This window comes from Xenopus laevis, chromosome 2L, assembly GCF_017654675.1.
Source record: "Xenopus laevis strain J_2021 chromosome 2L, Xenopus_laevis_v10.1, whole genome shotgun sequence".
NCBI lineage: Eukaryota > Metazoa > Chordata > Amphibia > Anura > Pipidae > Xenopus > Xenopus laevis.
Genome location: NC_054373.1, coordinates 169088206 through 169104221, shown reverse-complemented (window position 1 = coordinate 169104221; position 16016 = coordinate 169088206). Strand labels below are relative to the sequence as shown.

Below are 16016 nucleotides of genomic sequence, written 5' to 3'. Positions count from 1 at the left end.
TCTTGCTTTGAACAAAAGTAACTGTTTTTTCTGGAACAATGCCGGAAACATACCTATGATGTCGAGTAAATGCTTCATGCGATGCTCTGGGTAAGAGTCATAATCGGTTTGTCTCCAAACATCATCCATGGTTTCCTGAGTAGTTTCTACGAGCTGCACAACTTCAGATAAGGGGAGATTGTCCAGTGTGCTGTAATACTGAAATCAAGCACATTTAAATCACAAGAATATTCTAATAACAGACTAATAACCTTACTCTTACAAAAAAACCCAAGCGTCTGTCACATGGTATGTGCCCTCTCTCTCCTATTAGACATGACATTCACCCTAATTAACAGGGCAATACCTAATTTACTTATGATTTCTTGATGCTGCTGTGTATAACAGCCTATGGAGAATGCTGCATATCCAAATATTCACTGGAGTGCACTGAATCATGAAATGAAATGCAAACTATTAACAGCAAGACTATAACATGGCATTGTTGAATGAATGTGTTGAATGTGCTGACATTACAAGGAAATGGTTGGTGAATAAAGTATTCACAATTTATCTACTGAAGGGATTTGTTTGTCTTGCTCTGGATAGTTATGGAAATAATTGCATCATTCAAAATACTTTTGGTTTTATATACTAACTAGGGATGCACCAAATCCAAGATTCGGTTTGGGATTCGCTCTAATTTTCTAAAACATAGTAAAATGATTACTGCACAGATGCAATTTTGCACTGGGGTTGGTACACTAGCCCTTATTTCTTCCTTTAAAATAATTTTTGTAGATTTAACTGATCCAAACAGACACATAAGTACTTATCACTAGTGATAATCGGAACTCAGGAAAAATTCGTTCAACTATTTTTTCCTCACTCCAAATTCATTAGTCAATGTGAGTCAATTTTTTTCTTTTGTGCGTCAAATGTTACATGTGTGACTTTTTTGATGCAGCGGATTTTTCCGTGGCAAAATTTTGCCGGAAGTTCACCACAAATCCATGCCTGGTAAACAAAGTGGCTCATCACTAATTATCAGCTCAAACAATAATTAAGTAATGGAACAAAACCAAATCTAGCAATAAAATACCAGTTGTTCAGTGATACAGTCAAAGAATCGATTGATTGACAACCTAAATGAAATATTTTGCATCTCAATGCATGTGGGCATCCAATAACCATTGCCTCTTCTGTCTACCTCTAGTTAAGGTCCTGTGTAAATGGCACCCAATGAGCTTCAGGCTATGGACAGAGCAATCCCATTATATGTAACTCTTTTTAAACTTGCTTGATGTTCAGGATGTACAGAGAGAAATGATCTTAAAGTAATTGTTCAGTGTAAAAATGAAACTAGGTAAATAGATAGGCTGTGCAAAATAAAAAATGGTTTTAATATAGTTAGCCAAAAATGTCATTTATAAAGGCTGAAGTGACTGGATGTCTCGCATAATAGCCAGAACACTACTTCCTGCTTTGCAGCTCTCTTGGTTTCCACTGATTGGTTACCAGGCAGTAACCAATCAGTGACTTGAGGAGGGGCACATGGGTCATAACTGTTGCTCTTGAATCTGAGCTGAATACTAAGGATGAATTGCAAACTCAATGAACAGTTATGTCCCATGTGGCCCCCCTTAAAGTCGCTGACAAACTCAGAGTTAGAGAGCTGAAAAGCAGGAAGTAGTGTTCTGGCTATTATGTTAGATATCCAGTCACTCCAGCCTTTATACATTACATTCTTGGCTAACTAACTATATTAGAAACATTTTTTATTTTGCACAGGCTATCTATTTAGCCAGTTTGGTTGCTAGGATAATCTGGACAGATATATTGCTGAAATTGCAAACTGGAGAGCTGCTGAATAAAAAGCTAAATAAACACAAATCATAAAAAATACAAACCTATTGTAAATTGTCTCAGAATATCAAAATCATCTCTAAATCATATTTAAAGTTAACTTAAAGATGAACAACTGCTTTAATGTAGTTCTTAAAGAAAGAAAACCATCTTTAGTGCAGCATTCTATTTTTATGATCGATTCGTCCCTTTAAATCAGTAAAGCAACACACAGATGATTACCTATACACACACACATATATTTAAAATACTCACATTTGCAATAGATTGAAACAGTTTATTAAAGTGGCTCGCTCGATCCCTGGCACTTGATTTACTTTTACTTTCTGAAATTTCTGCCCAAAACTGAAACTCGTCATTTGGCGTTAAAATGCCTGCGAAAGATACAGCGGTGTTAAGGAAATATAAAGATTCAGTGCCAAAAGGTTTTTATTTTGCATTTTTATACTTTTATATAAGTTTTATATAGTAAATAACTAGCGGAGCATAGTAAGTGAAACCAATACAAGATGAAGATCTGATCACTACTGTGAGATAAAAATAATTGTAGCAAAGTGCAAAATTACAGGCACTGAGAGACAACTGTCATTCAAATATATCAAAAGCTACTGACCACAATAAGTCTGCCTAACTACCTGCAATGCATTTGCATATTCACCCTGTGTCTGCGTGGGTTTCATCTGGTTACATCTGCTAAAGGAAAACTATACCCCCAAAATGAATACTTGAGCAACAGATAGTTTATATCAAATTAAGTAACATATTAAAGAATGTTCCAAACTGGTATATATATATTTAAGTAAATATTGTCCTCACTTGCCTTGAGCCACCATTTTGTGATGGTCTGTGTGCTGCCTCAGAGATAAACTGACCAGAAATACTACAGCTCTAACAAAAAGATGTATGGAAGCAAAATACACAACTCTGTCTGTTAATTGGCTCATTTGACCTAACAAGTATGGTTTGGTATGTTTGTGTGCACAGTGAATCATACGAGCCCAGGGCACAGCCCTTATTTTTTAAAATGGCAATTTATGATTACCCAATGGCACATACTACTAAAACAGTCTATTATTATGAAAATGGTTTATTTACATGAAGCAGGGTTTTACATATGAGCTGTTTTATGCAATATCTTTTTATAGAAACCTACATTGTTTGAGGGTATAGTTTTCCTTTAACTTCTGCACAGCAAAAACATACATGCTTCTGACCCTAGTGTGTGTGACAGGGACCTTAGACTGTAAGCTCCACTGGGGCAGGAACAGATGAGAATTATATATAATCTCTGTAATGCTAGTGCTATTAAAAAAGGATAATAATAATAATAATAATAACAATAATAATAATAATAAATATCTAGGGATGTACCAAATCCCAAATGTATTTTTATTCTGTAGGATTCTGCCAAATTCAAGCACCTAGCCAAATCTGTGCACCTAAAACGATGACATTATCCCATGACTACAAAGATTGCTGTTTTTTGATTTAAACAAACTTCTTGCACTGATTTCCCCCTCCCCAATTTTTGCTCAGATCATACTGGGATGCTGTAGCCTACTCCTCCTCGCTAAAGCAAAAAAATCCACTGACAATTTTTATTTTTAACAGTTATATTGTTATACTTGTATTTGATGGTGACTGAGCTGCATGAATCCACACTGGTGGCAAAACAATCCTATTGGCTGTTCTAAACTTTTAAACAGATACTAACACCTGAAATTAAAATGTTTATAAACACAGGTATGGGATCCGTTATCCAGAAACTCATTATCCAGAAATGCCGTCTCCCATAGACTCCATTTTATCCAAATAATCCAAATTTAAATGATTTCCTTGATCTCTGTAATAATAAAACAACATCTTGTACTTGATCCCAACTAAGATATAATGAATCCTTATTGGAGACAAAACCAGCCTATTGGGTTTATTTAATGTTTACATGATTAGTTAGTAGACAAAGTATGAAGATCCAAATTACAGAAAGATCTGTTATCCAGAAAACCCCAGGTCCCAAGCATTCTGGGTAACAAATCCGATACCTGTATATCATGAAATTGTCCTTGCATGAGCTTTATCATTTTGCCATAAAAGTACTTCCTAAAGCTTTTATATTACCTATAAGTAGGGATGCACTGAATCTACTATTTTGGATTCGGCCCAACCCCCGAATCCTTTGCGAAAAATTGTCAGAATACCGAACTGAATATAAATACTAATTTGTATATGCAAAAGCATCCCTATCAGTAAAAAAATCAACATGACCTATAGGGGACTTTTGATGGACATTAATATTTTGAAAAGTACAGCATTCTTTTTGTGTCAGTATCAATTTAAGCAAGTTATTAAATCCAAATGGCAAAAAACTAAAAAATTTATACTATAAAATCAGAATTTTTTGTGGAAAAAAAAAAAATCTAACATTTTTGTGTTTTATTATACCCCGAGGCTGTGAAAAGTCAAAATCCGAAAATACTCCATTTCCAAGCTGTCGGGTCCTGTAGAAGTCAATGGCAAAGGACCCATTTCAGATTTGAAGATATCATAGTCTGCGCTGAGTTTCGTTCAAAAATCAAAAAACAACGGGGGTTTCACGAAAACAATTAGGGCATTTTGGGCACAAAACTCGAAATTCCGTTTTTTTTCTGCAAAAACTATAGTTTTTTTTTCCCGAACCGATTTTGTAGAGTTTTTTTAATGATAAATAAGGTCAAATTGATTCCAGTTTGGTCAGACTTTTTATCACTTACAAAAAATTGGATTTTGAAAAAAAAAAACCATTAGGGGCAAATTCATCAAGGGTCGAATTTCGAGGGGTTAAATCCCTCGAAATTCGACTGGGGAATAGAATCGAATAGGCAATTCGGGCGAATTTACGCGCTGGCGAATAGTCGAATTGGCGACTATTCGCCAGGCGAATAGGTGCTCGATCGAATATTCGCTCAAAGGATTTTCATTCGATCGAATGCCTTTTTATTCGATCAAAAACTTGGAAAACAAGCCTATGGGACTTTCCCATAGGCTTTTAAAGCAATTCGGTAGGTTTTAGGTGGCGAAGTAGGCAGTCGAAGTATTTTTAAAAGAGACAGTACTTCGACTATCGAATGGCGAATAGTCGCAGCGTTTTTGCGCTCGATCTATTCGAATCATTCTACTCAGGCAAATTTACGCCAAAATTCGAAGTTTTTTTACTTCGAATCCTTCACTCGAAGTTAGTGAATCGGCCCCTTAATGTATTTTAGCAGACTTTAGGCATGGTGATCCAAATTACACAAAGACCACTTATCCACCAGAAACTCCTTGTTCTAGGCAATTTGGATGAGATCATATACCTGTATTTTGTCAAAATAATAGTGATGTAATATTGCAATATACATTGCAAATAGCACATAGAGATGTAGAGAAAGATTTTTTAAATTTGGCTGATTGCTGAATACTTGACAAAGGACTGCCGAATATTTAATCAAATCATAAAATGCATATCTGATTTCATTCCAACCTTGCAGATCATCTTCTCCTCCAAATGTAGGCTTCCCACGACCAGAAGCAGATCTTCTTAATATAGTGCCCAAACCTGCTTCCAGGTCACTCAGCATGCTCTGCAGTTTAGGGTCGAAATCCTTACTCCATTTCTCATCCTAAACAATTGGAAGATTAAAAAAGAACTATGGATCCCTAGTGTATGAGAAATCCCAAAGAGGGGCATCATTTATATATTATATACATTATATTGATCAACATTTACTGCAAAAACACTGCAGGCACATGTATGTGCAAGTTATGCATGTATACTGTAAAGTACACAATATTAGAAATATGATGGACACTAAGGGGCAGATTCACTAAGGGTCGAATTTCGAAGTTAAAAATACTTCGAAATTCGACCCTCGAATTGAAATCCTTCGACTTCGAATATCGAAGTCGAAGGATTTAGCGCTAAACGTTCGTTCGATCGATCGAAGGATTTTTCATTCGATCGAACGATTAAATCCTTCGAATCAAACGATTCGAAGGATTTTAATCCAACGATCGAAGGAAAATCCTTCGATCAAAAAATGTTTAGCAAGCCTATGGGGACCTTCCCCATAGGCTAACATTGACTTCAGTAGGTTTTATCTGCCGAAGTAGGGGGTCGAAGTTTTTTTTAAAGGGAAAGTACTTCGACTATCGAATGGTCGAATATTCGAACGATTTTTCGTTCGAATCGTTCGAATCGAAGTCGAAGGTCGTAGTCGAAGGTCGAAGTAGCCCATTCGATGGTCGAAGTACCCAAATACTTCGAAATTCAAAGTATTTTTCATTCGAATCCTTCACTCGAGCTTAGTGAATCGGCCCCATAGTATGTGTAGAAAATAATGGGCTATAAAAACAGAATAGATATCAGCAGCTAATGCAAGTGGGGTATACCCTGCATGTTTACTGTATCCTGTATAACATTTTTGGAGCATACCCAATATAGCACATAAGACTCTGCACTATACTATACCCATGTGAAAACCATTTAAAATCTATGGGGTGCAGTTCATTCATAAGAAAGGGTTTTGTTTGAGAGTTAATATTTCAGTAGGTGGAAACAATAACAGGATCAACAACATCAATGCTGTGTTTTTGAAAGCAGAATACAGGATCTTTGAAACACTCACCTTAAGTAATATAGGTGCATAGACTTGCTTTACCGCTTGGTAAAGTGTATTTATGGGGGAGTCGAGCATTGATGATACCAGGATATTTTCATACAGATTGTCTTCTGTAATGACGTCAGGTCTTATTTTAAAGAACACAAGGACTTTATCTTTCGTTTCACCAGGATCAACCTAAAAAAAGGCACAAAAACGGTTATATCTATATCTGCTGGAGTTGAAGAGGAAAGCCTGGGGACTGTATAAGGATTCTGATACTTTTCTATATTCTCTCTCTGCACATTTACTATTATTCAGCAGTACAGGGCCAAAGTATCCCTAAACAGTTCCCCATGTTGAAAGCACTCGATCCAAGTCTTGTCAAGTTTTTGCCACTTGGAAAGTCCCATTGCCCCAAGTCTGGTTGCTTATTCATTAGACCAGGAATGTCAAGGACAAACAATAAGGATGACCATATTAAAGGAGAACTAAAGCTTAACTAAAAAACTAGGCTAGAAATGTTGTACATTATGTTTTGAGCTTCTTTACCAGCCCAAGGCAACCACAGTCCTTTAGCAGTAAAGATATCCAAAGATGCCCCAGTAGCTCCCCATCTTCTTTTCTGCTGATTCACTGCACATGCTCTGTGCTGCTGTCACTTACTGAGCTTAGGGACCCACTCACAATATACAGTACACATAGAATAGAAATGTCACAATATAAGGCTGATTAGTAATTAATACAGATAATTACTACATGGCAGCACAGAAACCTGTGCAATTAGCATCAGAATTTAATAATCAGCCCTGTAGCATCAGCTTATATTACAGGCCAACCTCATTTTCTGCTGGATAATTAGTGACGAGCCCTAAGCTTAGCTCCTCAACAGCTGCTCAGAGCCCACTGAGCATGTGAGTGTCACAGACACTTTCCAAGATGGTGAACCCCTGTGACAAGTTTGAAGTCCTGGATCATTGCTGCTATTGACAAGCTGAAACTTTAGGCCGGTGCAATAAATTTAGTATATAAAATGTGGCATTTTTGGCCACATTAATTTTTAGGGTTTAGTTCTCCTTTAAATTGGCAAAACGCCTTGAAAGCCACAACAATCCTAACACAGCCAAACACAAAAGGATTAATTTACAACTGTCCCTGCCCCAAGTTTCCTCGTAAGGCAACTTCGGGCGACTTCGGGAAAACGAATCGTCACATGTGATTAGCGCCGGCGATTTTTCATTTTAAGAAAGTGCAGAATGAGGGAAAGCCAGGCGACCAAATCTCCCCAAAACGCCCAGTGTGACCTTACCCTAATATAGTTAGTTAGCCAATTAATGTATAAAGGCTGGAGTGACTGGATGTGTAACACAACAGAGTTAAAGTTTGGATGGAGAGAAGGAGCATGGCTCTAGCGAAGTCCAGAATCAGTGTATGAGACAAACAGGGTTGTTGAGGAACTCCAGGAGAAAAATGTAAAGGATGTACCCCTCTATGAATGGGGATTGGGGCAGTAACCAGGACCATACTCAGGGCCGGATTTCTTCCCCAGCCGCCCCTAGGCCTAGCGCCCGCCTTCCCAGTGCGCCGGCGAAAAAACGCCGGCGCAGCAGGTATAGATGAATGGGTAAGCAGGTATAGATGAATTTTTTTTCAATGAATTTGTCAATTTGCGGTCGAAGTAAAATCGTTCCATCGAACTGATTTCATCAATCGATCGAACGATTTTTATTCGACTTCAAAAACGTAGAAAACTGCTCTAGAAGGTCCCCATAGGCTAACATAGCACTTCGGCAGGTTTAATTTGGCGAAGTATTGAAGTCAAAGTTTTTTTAAAGAGACAGTACTTCGATTATCGAATAGTCGAATATCGAACTATTTTACTGTGAATCGAATTCGAAGTCGTAGTATCCTATTCGATGGTCGAAGTATCCAAAATATTACTTTGAATTTCTCATTTTTTTTACTTCGAAAATTCCCTCAAAATCACTTTGACCCCTTGATAAATCTGCCCCTAAAAGTAGTGTGACTTGTGACGGAATGAGTTGTGGCAACTCATGTATAAAGTGTGGCTCAATAAGAGGAACGTATGGGTGATAGAGCAGTGTGACTTGTAAAGGAATGAGTTGGGGCCCCTCACGTGTCTATAGTGTGGCTCAATAAGAGAAGGATAATGTATGACTTCTAAAGCAGTTGGACATTTGTAGCTTCAATAGAAGGAGCGTTAGTTTTATAGAGGACAATGATATACATCAATACATGAGGTGAGTGATGGAGGCTAGTGACTCAGTAAGAGCAGGGCAGCTGAATGGGACCCCTCAAGTGTACGTGGCTATAGAGCAGCACATAGAGATGAATGGGGCCCCTCAGGTGTATGTGGCTATAGTTAGAGCAGCACATAGAGATGAATGGGGCCCCTCAAGTGTACGTGGCTATAGTTAGAGCAGCACATAGAGATGAATGGGGCCCCTAAGGTGTATGTGGCTATAGTTAGAGCAGCACATAGAGATGAATGGGGCCCTCAGGTGTGTGAGATGACCATCCCTCAGTCTCAGACAAGTGCAACTCCATAGAACAGCCAATGGGGCCCCTCAGATGCACGTGACTCAGTGTAAGAAGCACAACTCCTAAGATACAATATTAGGACTAAGTGCCTCAGTCAGGGCACAGCTCTCCTATTGGTCCTCTCCAGGCCGCAGCTTATTTCCCGGCATCCTCACACAGACAGTGATACAGACTTCCCCAGAGAGTTGGTACCTTGTTAGAGAACTGGATCCGGGTCCCGGCCTTCCGCCCGGACAGAATGAACTCATTCCCATCATCCAAGAAGCGCTCCAGCTCCGCGCAGCCTGGAACCTCTCCGTCCCACGGCAGCCCCAAGTAGTTATGCGCCGTGCTCAGCACATAGCGCTTCCTCTTGTCTCCGCCGCCCGTAGGCATCTCTCTCCTTCCTTGGCCGCAGTACTGTACGCACTGGAACCTGCCTGACACTCCGACCTGTCCGCTAGAGCTTGTTGAAGGGCCGCTACCATAGCAACCAGCACTCCGCCGTAACTACCTCTGCCAACATGGCGTCTGCGTCCTGACGTGCGCGTTCCTGAGTCACCAATAGACGAGCGCGTTGCTTAGTGCGGGCTCTGAATGGAGTCAAGTTGTGTTGGAGATGCAATGCAAATAAGCCTAGAACCTGGAACATTTGCAGCAGGGCCGGGGTTAGGGCACAAAGGTTATCTTATATGGGCTAGACCTAGTATACTGTGGGCTACTGTGTGAAAATGTTTTGTTCGGATATTGAAATAAATGTGTGTGTTGTAGGTAGCATCATGGCAGAAACAGCAGAGTTCTATGACAAACTGGAATTTGTGATAAAAATTTCAACCTCACAGCTGATCAGTTTTTTTTTATCGGAGTCGGCGACCCCTGATAACCAGTTAGCATAGATATGACATAACAGGCAGGCTTAGTATTCAAAAATCATTATATAAATGGATGCACCCTGTATTCCACTATTTTGGATTCCGCCGAACCCCCGAATCCTTCACAAAAGATTTGGCCGAATAACCGACCGAATCCTAATTTGCATATGCAAATTAGGGGTTGGAAGGGTGAAACACATTTTACTTTCTTGTTTTGTGACCAAAAGTCACACAATTTCCCACCCTGCCCCTCATTTACATATGCAAATTCGGATTTGGCAAAATCCCACTGAAAAAGGCTGAATCCTGGATTTGGTGCATCCCTATATATGAATAAAGAAGACATAGAATTTGTAGACCACAGGGATCTTTTTTTTTTTTAAACATGAACCACATTCAAATGTAAAAAATAGTTGGGGAGCAATACAAACATGAAAAAAAGGTCCAGGGGGTGCCTGGTGATTAGGGTTGCCACCTGACGAGTATTTTACCGGCCTGACCAGTAAAAATGATACTTGACCCCAATGTTGTTAAAGGGGACCCGTCACCCAAAAAAATTATTTCAAATCCTATTTTATCATGTTAGTCAAGCATAATGAACTTTAATTACACTGTATAAATTATTTGAATATTGTTTCCATCAGTCTGTGAATTCATAATTATAGCAAGCAGGCAGGAGCCATTTTGTGGACACTGTTATTAAGACAAGCCTTGTATCATCTCAGAATCTTGTTTGTGCACCAGAATGTGGGACCTGATGTCCATTCCCATGCCCTGGCTACACAATTAAATGGTTAAGAGAACTGGGGGAATGTGGGGAGAGCAGTGACATCTAGGAAGTGCTGAATTGAAAGTGAAAGTAATTGCTTCCCCGCCTCTATGCCTAGGCATAGAGGAGGGGCAGGCAATATTTGATTGACAGCTAAGATTTTTAAATGAGTTTACAACAGCTATGAAAACTTTAATAAAAAAAATAAATATGATTTCATATTTAATTTGAAAAGGACTTTTATTATACAGATTTTTATGTCTGGGTGACGGGTCCACTTTAATAGGGAAAAGATCTAATTATATAGGAAGGCTGGTATTTTTTTTTCCAAAAAAGGTGGCAACCCTAGCTGTGATCAGGGGCGTTTCTCTGCTCCTTGTCTTATGAGGTCACTCCAGCGATGCCACCCCCTCACTCCCCAGCTCTTACCATTCTTGCACAGGAGCGGGTACAGGTAGGGTCGCCACCTGGCCGGTATTATAATGGCCTAGCTGGTAAAACACCTGCCAGGGCCGGTATTACAAATTTACCTGCAATGTAGTAGTAAATTTGTAATACCCTTAAAAAAAGCCTTTGGCCCGCTCCCAATTCACTTAGAACCTACCTTTTTTTTTTCTCGTGACATGGCTCTGCCCCTTCTGCGTCACAGTACGCAACTTTTGTTCCCCCCACGGCCGGTAAAAACTTTGATAAAAGGTGGCAACCCTATGTACAGGCAGGGCCGGGATTCCTTGTATGATGCACCTAGCTGGCAGGTCCTAGAGCCCCACATCTTTGTCATGCACCGCCCCCGCATGCACTGGATCGCTGGGGAGCTGCGGCTCCCTGGTGCTCATTATGATGCAGCTGGATGGCATGCAGCCCCTGAAATTTTGCTGCCCGGGCCTTTGTGGCCATACCACAAATCCGGGCCTGGGTACATTGGGGGCCACATTGCTAGTACAGAGAGCTCAATTGACCTCTCTGCATTAGAAAAGCAGAATTTCCGGTTTAATAACTGGAAACTCATCTTTTTGCCGCCCCTGGTAACATGGGGCTACTGTTAACGCCTGAGACGAGTTTCTCAACTTACCTCATGGCAGTAGTGCCCCTGGCTGTGATTGGCTATTTGGTAGCCACTTTGTGGACTGGCAGCCTACAGGAAGCTCTGTTTGGCAGTACAACTGGTTTTTATACAACCAAAACTTGCCTCCAAGCCTGGAACTGAAAAATAAGCACCTGCTTTGAGGCCACTGGGAGCAACAGCCAATGGGTTGGGAAACAACAGCTAATGGTTTGGTGAGCAACTTGTTGTTTGCGAGCCACTGGTTGGGGATTACTCATCTATAACAAACTTTATGCTGCAAGAACAGTTGTAGGAAATGCATGGAAAAATCCCATTAGAAACTTGTGCTGGTAGATCATGGACTGCATTTTACCAACTCAGAGATAAGGTAGCAACAGGACCATGTTTTTCTAGTCATCTATCCTATAATAAACCAGTCAACCAATCAACACGTAGCTAATGTTGGTTTAGTGCACTAAGAATAATGAAAGAAAACGTGATTGGATGCTATTGAACCATGGTAAACATTTGTCAGTTAGAGCTGTCACAGGTGTCTATGAAAGTTGGATAAAATACAGAATATAGATCTAATAGGTATGGGAAGGGTTACACTAATAACTGGGGGGTGTTCCACTGGCAACATTCTGAAAAAGGCAATACTTGAGTTGATGGTTTGATTAGCTCCCTTGGGCTGGAAACTGTGATAATCAACACACAAAAATCAGATAAAAGCCTGCCAAAAGCAGCAGTGGATGACCTGGGGAATGAAGTTGGACACAATATTTACAGCCTTTAAGGGACAATCACAGGGTTTCCATAAGGAGTTGTGCACTAAACCAATAAGAGGACATGGCTTCCAGGTGATCCCTAACCCAGCGCTCATAGGGATGGCATGCAAGCCAAATGCTGTGAACTCTCTTGGTAAAAAAAATATGATACAGCAGAGCCCTGCTGACAACAGTTTGCGCCTCACACTACATAAAGTGAAAAAACTTTCTTGGTAAAAAAAAATATGATACAAGAGAGCCCTACTGACAACAGTTTGCACCTGTATAAAGTGAAAAATTATTAAATGTGCAGTAGGTAGCATTTTCCCAAAATAGTAACTAGCAGAAACCTTTCGAAGTTTCATATCATTGATAATATCTTTCTGGAAGCTTTGGCTATTAGCTTTTAGGGCTCCAAAATAGAATACTATGCTCTGCTTTATAAAGAAACTATTGTGATGGATAACCAGGAAAATGTGTTTGCGCCCAAGGTAGTACTGCACCATTAATTGGCAGACATGAATCGAAACATGAAGGGACAGGAGAGAAAAGTAACTTTTAATGATCGTTCATTGGATTTGGACAATAAAAGTGCAATAAATGATCCTGTCCCAAAATAGTTGAACCCTGCTTCTTAACCCTTTTAATTCATAGGTCATAGGTTCTGTTGCTAGGCTGCTGGGGTTGGGGAGGGGTGATATCACTCAAATTTGCAGTAAAGAAAGAGTAACTGAAGTTTATCAGGGCACAAGTCACATGACTGGGTGAACCTGGGAAACTGACAAAATGTCTAGACCCATGTTAGATTTCAAAATTTAAAAAAATTGTTTGCTCTTTTGAAAAATGGATTTCAGTGCAGAATTCTGCTGGAGCAGCACTATTAACTGATGCGTTTTGAAAAAAAAATGTTATTCAATGACAGTATCTGTTTCAGTTGAGTTGTTAAACAACAGGAGTGCATAATCCAAAAATATAGTTTAATGATTATTTTTATAGTTTATATATAATGCGCACAGTTGATTGGACAACTGGATCACCTAAAATGTGTTTGTAGGAATAAAGCATTACACAGACCTGATAGCATATGTATTTTGTTGAGGCTAACACCAAAAAAATGCAAACTGTAACTTTAAAGGTACTGTAGTTTAACGAAGTAATGTACCTTTAGGATTCTATTAAATTAGAACATCTTCGCATAACTCCTGCACAGTATGCAGAAGTGAGAACAGAGCAGAGGCAGGGGAAGAGGGGCAGAGGTACCAAAAAATCAGAATCACGGGGCAAAGGTCACATGGGCAAGTAATGAAGGCTCAAGTCAATAAACAGACTCTATAAAAGCCACTGGCCACTGGTGGTGTTCAGGAAGTTTGGATGCAATTGCCCAAAACCTTCCTATTGTACATATTTTTAAAAAATAGTAACTGACTGAATTATCGGTCTGAAAAAAGTCACTGTATGACAAATCTTGTTATGGGCATTCAGACAGTTTTCTCATAAAGGCATACATGTGGGTGCATCAAATACTATCAAATGATAGCTTAAAGGGGTTCAAACAACTAGTTGGTTTCAGATAGATCACCAGAAAAAGCAACTTTTCCCAAATACTTTCTATTTTCTATATGTGACTGTTTTTCTAATATTGAAGTGTAAAGTGTAATTTTTCACCTTCTAAAGCAGCTCTGGAAGGGGGGTCATCGACCCTGTAAACTGATCTAAATTAAACATTTAGTTGATACAATGCTTATCTTTGTCCCTGCTGAGCAGAATTGCTGAATTTATTACAAGCAGCTGTTAGAATTGATACAATAGTTGATAATACTCCAGAGATGCTGCTGAGAAATGTATCAACTAAATGTTGCAAAATTGTAACAGTTCAGGATGCTCACACATGCAATGCCACACTAGCTTTAAAGGGGCTGCTCACCTATGAGTTACCTTTTATTATGATGTAGATAATGATATTCTGAGGCAGTTTGTAATTGGTTTTCATATATTTTATTATGTATGATTTTTGAGTTATTTTGGGGGTTATTTATCAAAGTCCAAATTTCCAGCCACAAACTCTGATCTAATCTGCACAGTTTTTATTTGCGTATTTATTATTAGATTTTCCCGAAAATTTGCTTTGCGGGAAAAAATCTGATTTTCACAATTTTTTTCGGATTTTTCACCCGAAAACTTTGGGATATTGCACGAAACCCAGCACACATCAAAACATCATTTGTACTTCTCCCATTGACTTATATGAAACCTTGACAGGTCTGAGATGCCGGATTTTTGGATTTGGACTTTACATTTGGACTTTACATCCTCGGGGTATAATAAATTCCGAAGAATTCGTGATTATTTAAAAGTACGATTTATACTAAAAAATCATGAATTTTTCGGGATTTTTGCATTCTGAATTTAGTAAATAACCCCCTTAGAGTTTTATTCTGCACCTCTCCAGTTTGGAATTTAAGCAATTTGATTGCTAGGCTCCAAGTTATCCTAGCAACCATACATTGATTTGAATAAAAGACTGGAATATGAATAGAAGAGGACTGAATAGAAAGATGAGTAATAAAAAGTAGCAATAACAATACGGGGCAAATTTACTTATGGTCGAATATCGAGGGTTAATTAACCCTCGATATTCGACTGCCGAATTGAAATCCTTCGACTTCGAATATCGAAGTCGAAGGATTTAGCGATATTCCTACGATCGAACGATCGAAGGAATAATCGTTCGATTGAATGATTAAATCTTTCAAAACGAACAATTCGAAGGATTTTAATCCATTGATCAAAGGATTTTCCTTCGATCATAAAATTGTTAGGAAACCTATGGGGACCTTCCCCATAGGCTAACATTGGCCTCGGTAGGTTTTAGGTGACGAACTAGGGGGTCAAACTTTTTTTTAAAGAGACAGTACTTAGACTATCGAATGGTCGAATAGTCGAACGATTTTTAGTTCGAATCGTTCAAATCAAGGTCGAAGTCGAAGGTCGATTCGATGGTCGAAGTAGCCAAAAAAAACATTCATCCTTCACTCGAGCTAAGTAAATGGGCCCCTACATGTGTAGCCTTACAGAACATTTGTTTTTTATATCTGGTCAGTGACTCCTGTTTGAAAGCTGGAAAGAGTCAGAAGAAGAAAAAAATATAAAAAAAAAGTAGACCAATTGAAAAGTTGGTTAGAATTGGCCATTCTATAACATACTAATGTTAAAGGTGAGCCGCCCTTTCATAATTTGCACATCACTTGCATGGCCGGATTTCTGCCTTCAGCGCCCTGAGGCTGCTCTGCGCCACAGGGTCCTAGTGCCTGCCAACGGCATGCTGCTGGGTCCTAGTGCCCACAAACGTCACGCGCAGCCCCCTGTTCCACCTCAGATGCGTGTGTGTGCATGCCGCCCCTACAGTCTTGCCGCCCTAGGCTGGGCCTATGTGGCCTCGCCACAAATCCAGGCCTAATCACTTGGGGGCAATGGTGAGTGTCAGACTGGGATGCCAGGGGACCACCAGAAAACCTTAGACCATGGGTCCAAACTATTATTCTTCCTCTCCTCACTCAACCT

General features: G+C 39.5%; 1 protein-coding gene across 2 annotated transcripts in view; it reads right to left on the bottom strand.

The window, feature by feature from the left end:
• Nucleotides 1-9576, bottom strand: part of dync2h1.L (dynein, cytoplasmic 2, heavy chain 1 L homeolog) — a 248690-nt gene extending 239114 nt beyond the window's left edge. The window contains exons 1-5 of one of the 2 annotated variants that reach the window (XM_041582681.1): nt 9216-9576; nt 6489-6659; nt 5345-5483; nt 2101-2219; nt 54-198 (exon numbers count right to left, since the gene is read on the bottom strand). In XM_041582681.1, the coding sequence (XP_041438615.1) occupies nt 54-198; nt 2101-2219; nt 5345-5483; nt 6489-6659; nt 9216-9398 (757 nt within the window). In that variant the 5' untranslated portion in view covers nt 9399-9576. The remainder of the gene's footprint in view (nt 1-53; nt 199-2100; nt 2220-5344; nt 5484-6488; nt 6660-9215) is intronic. The other variant, XM_041582682.1, reaches the window with a different exon arrangement.
• Between the last annotated feature and the right edge of the window lie 6440 nt (nt 9577-16016).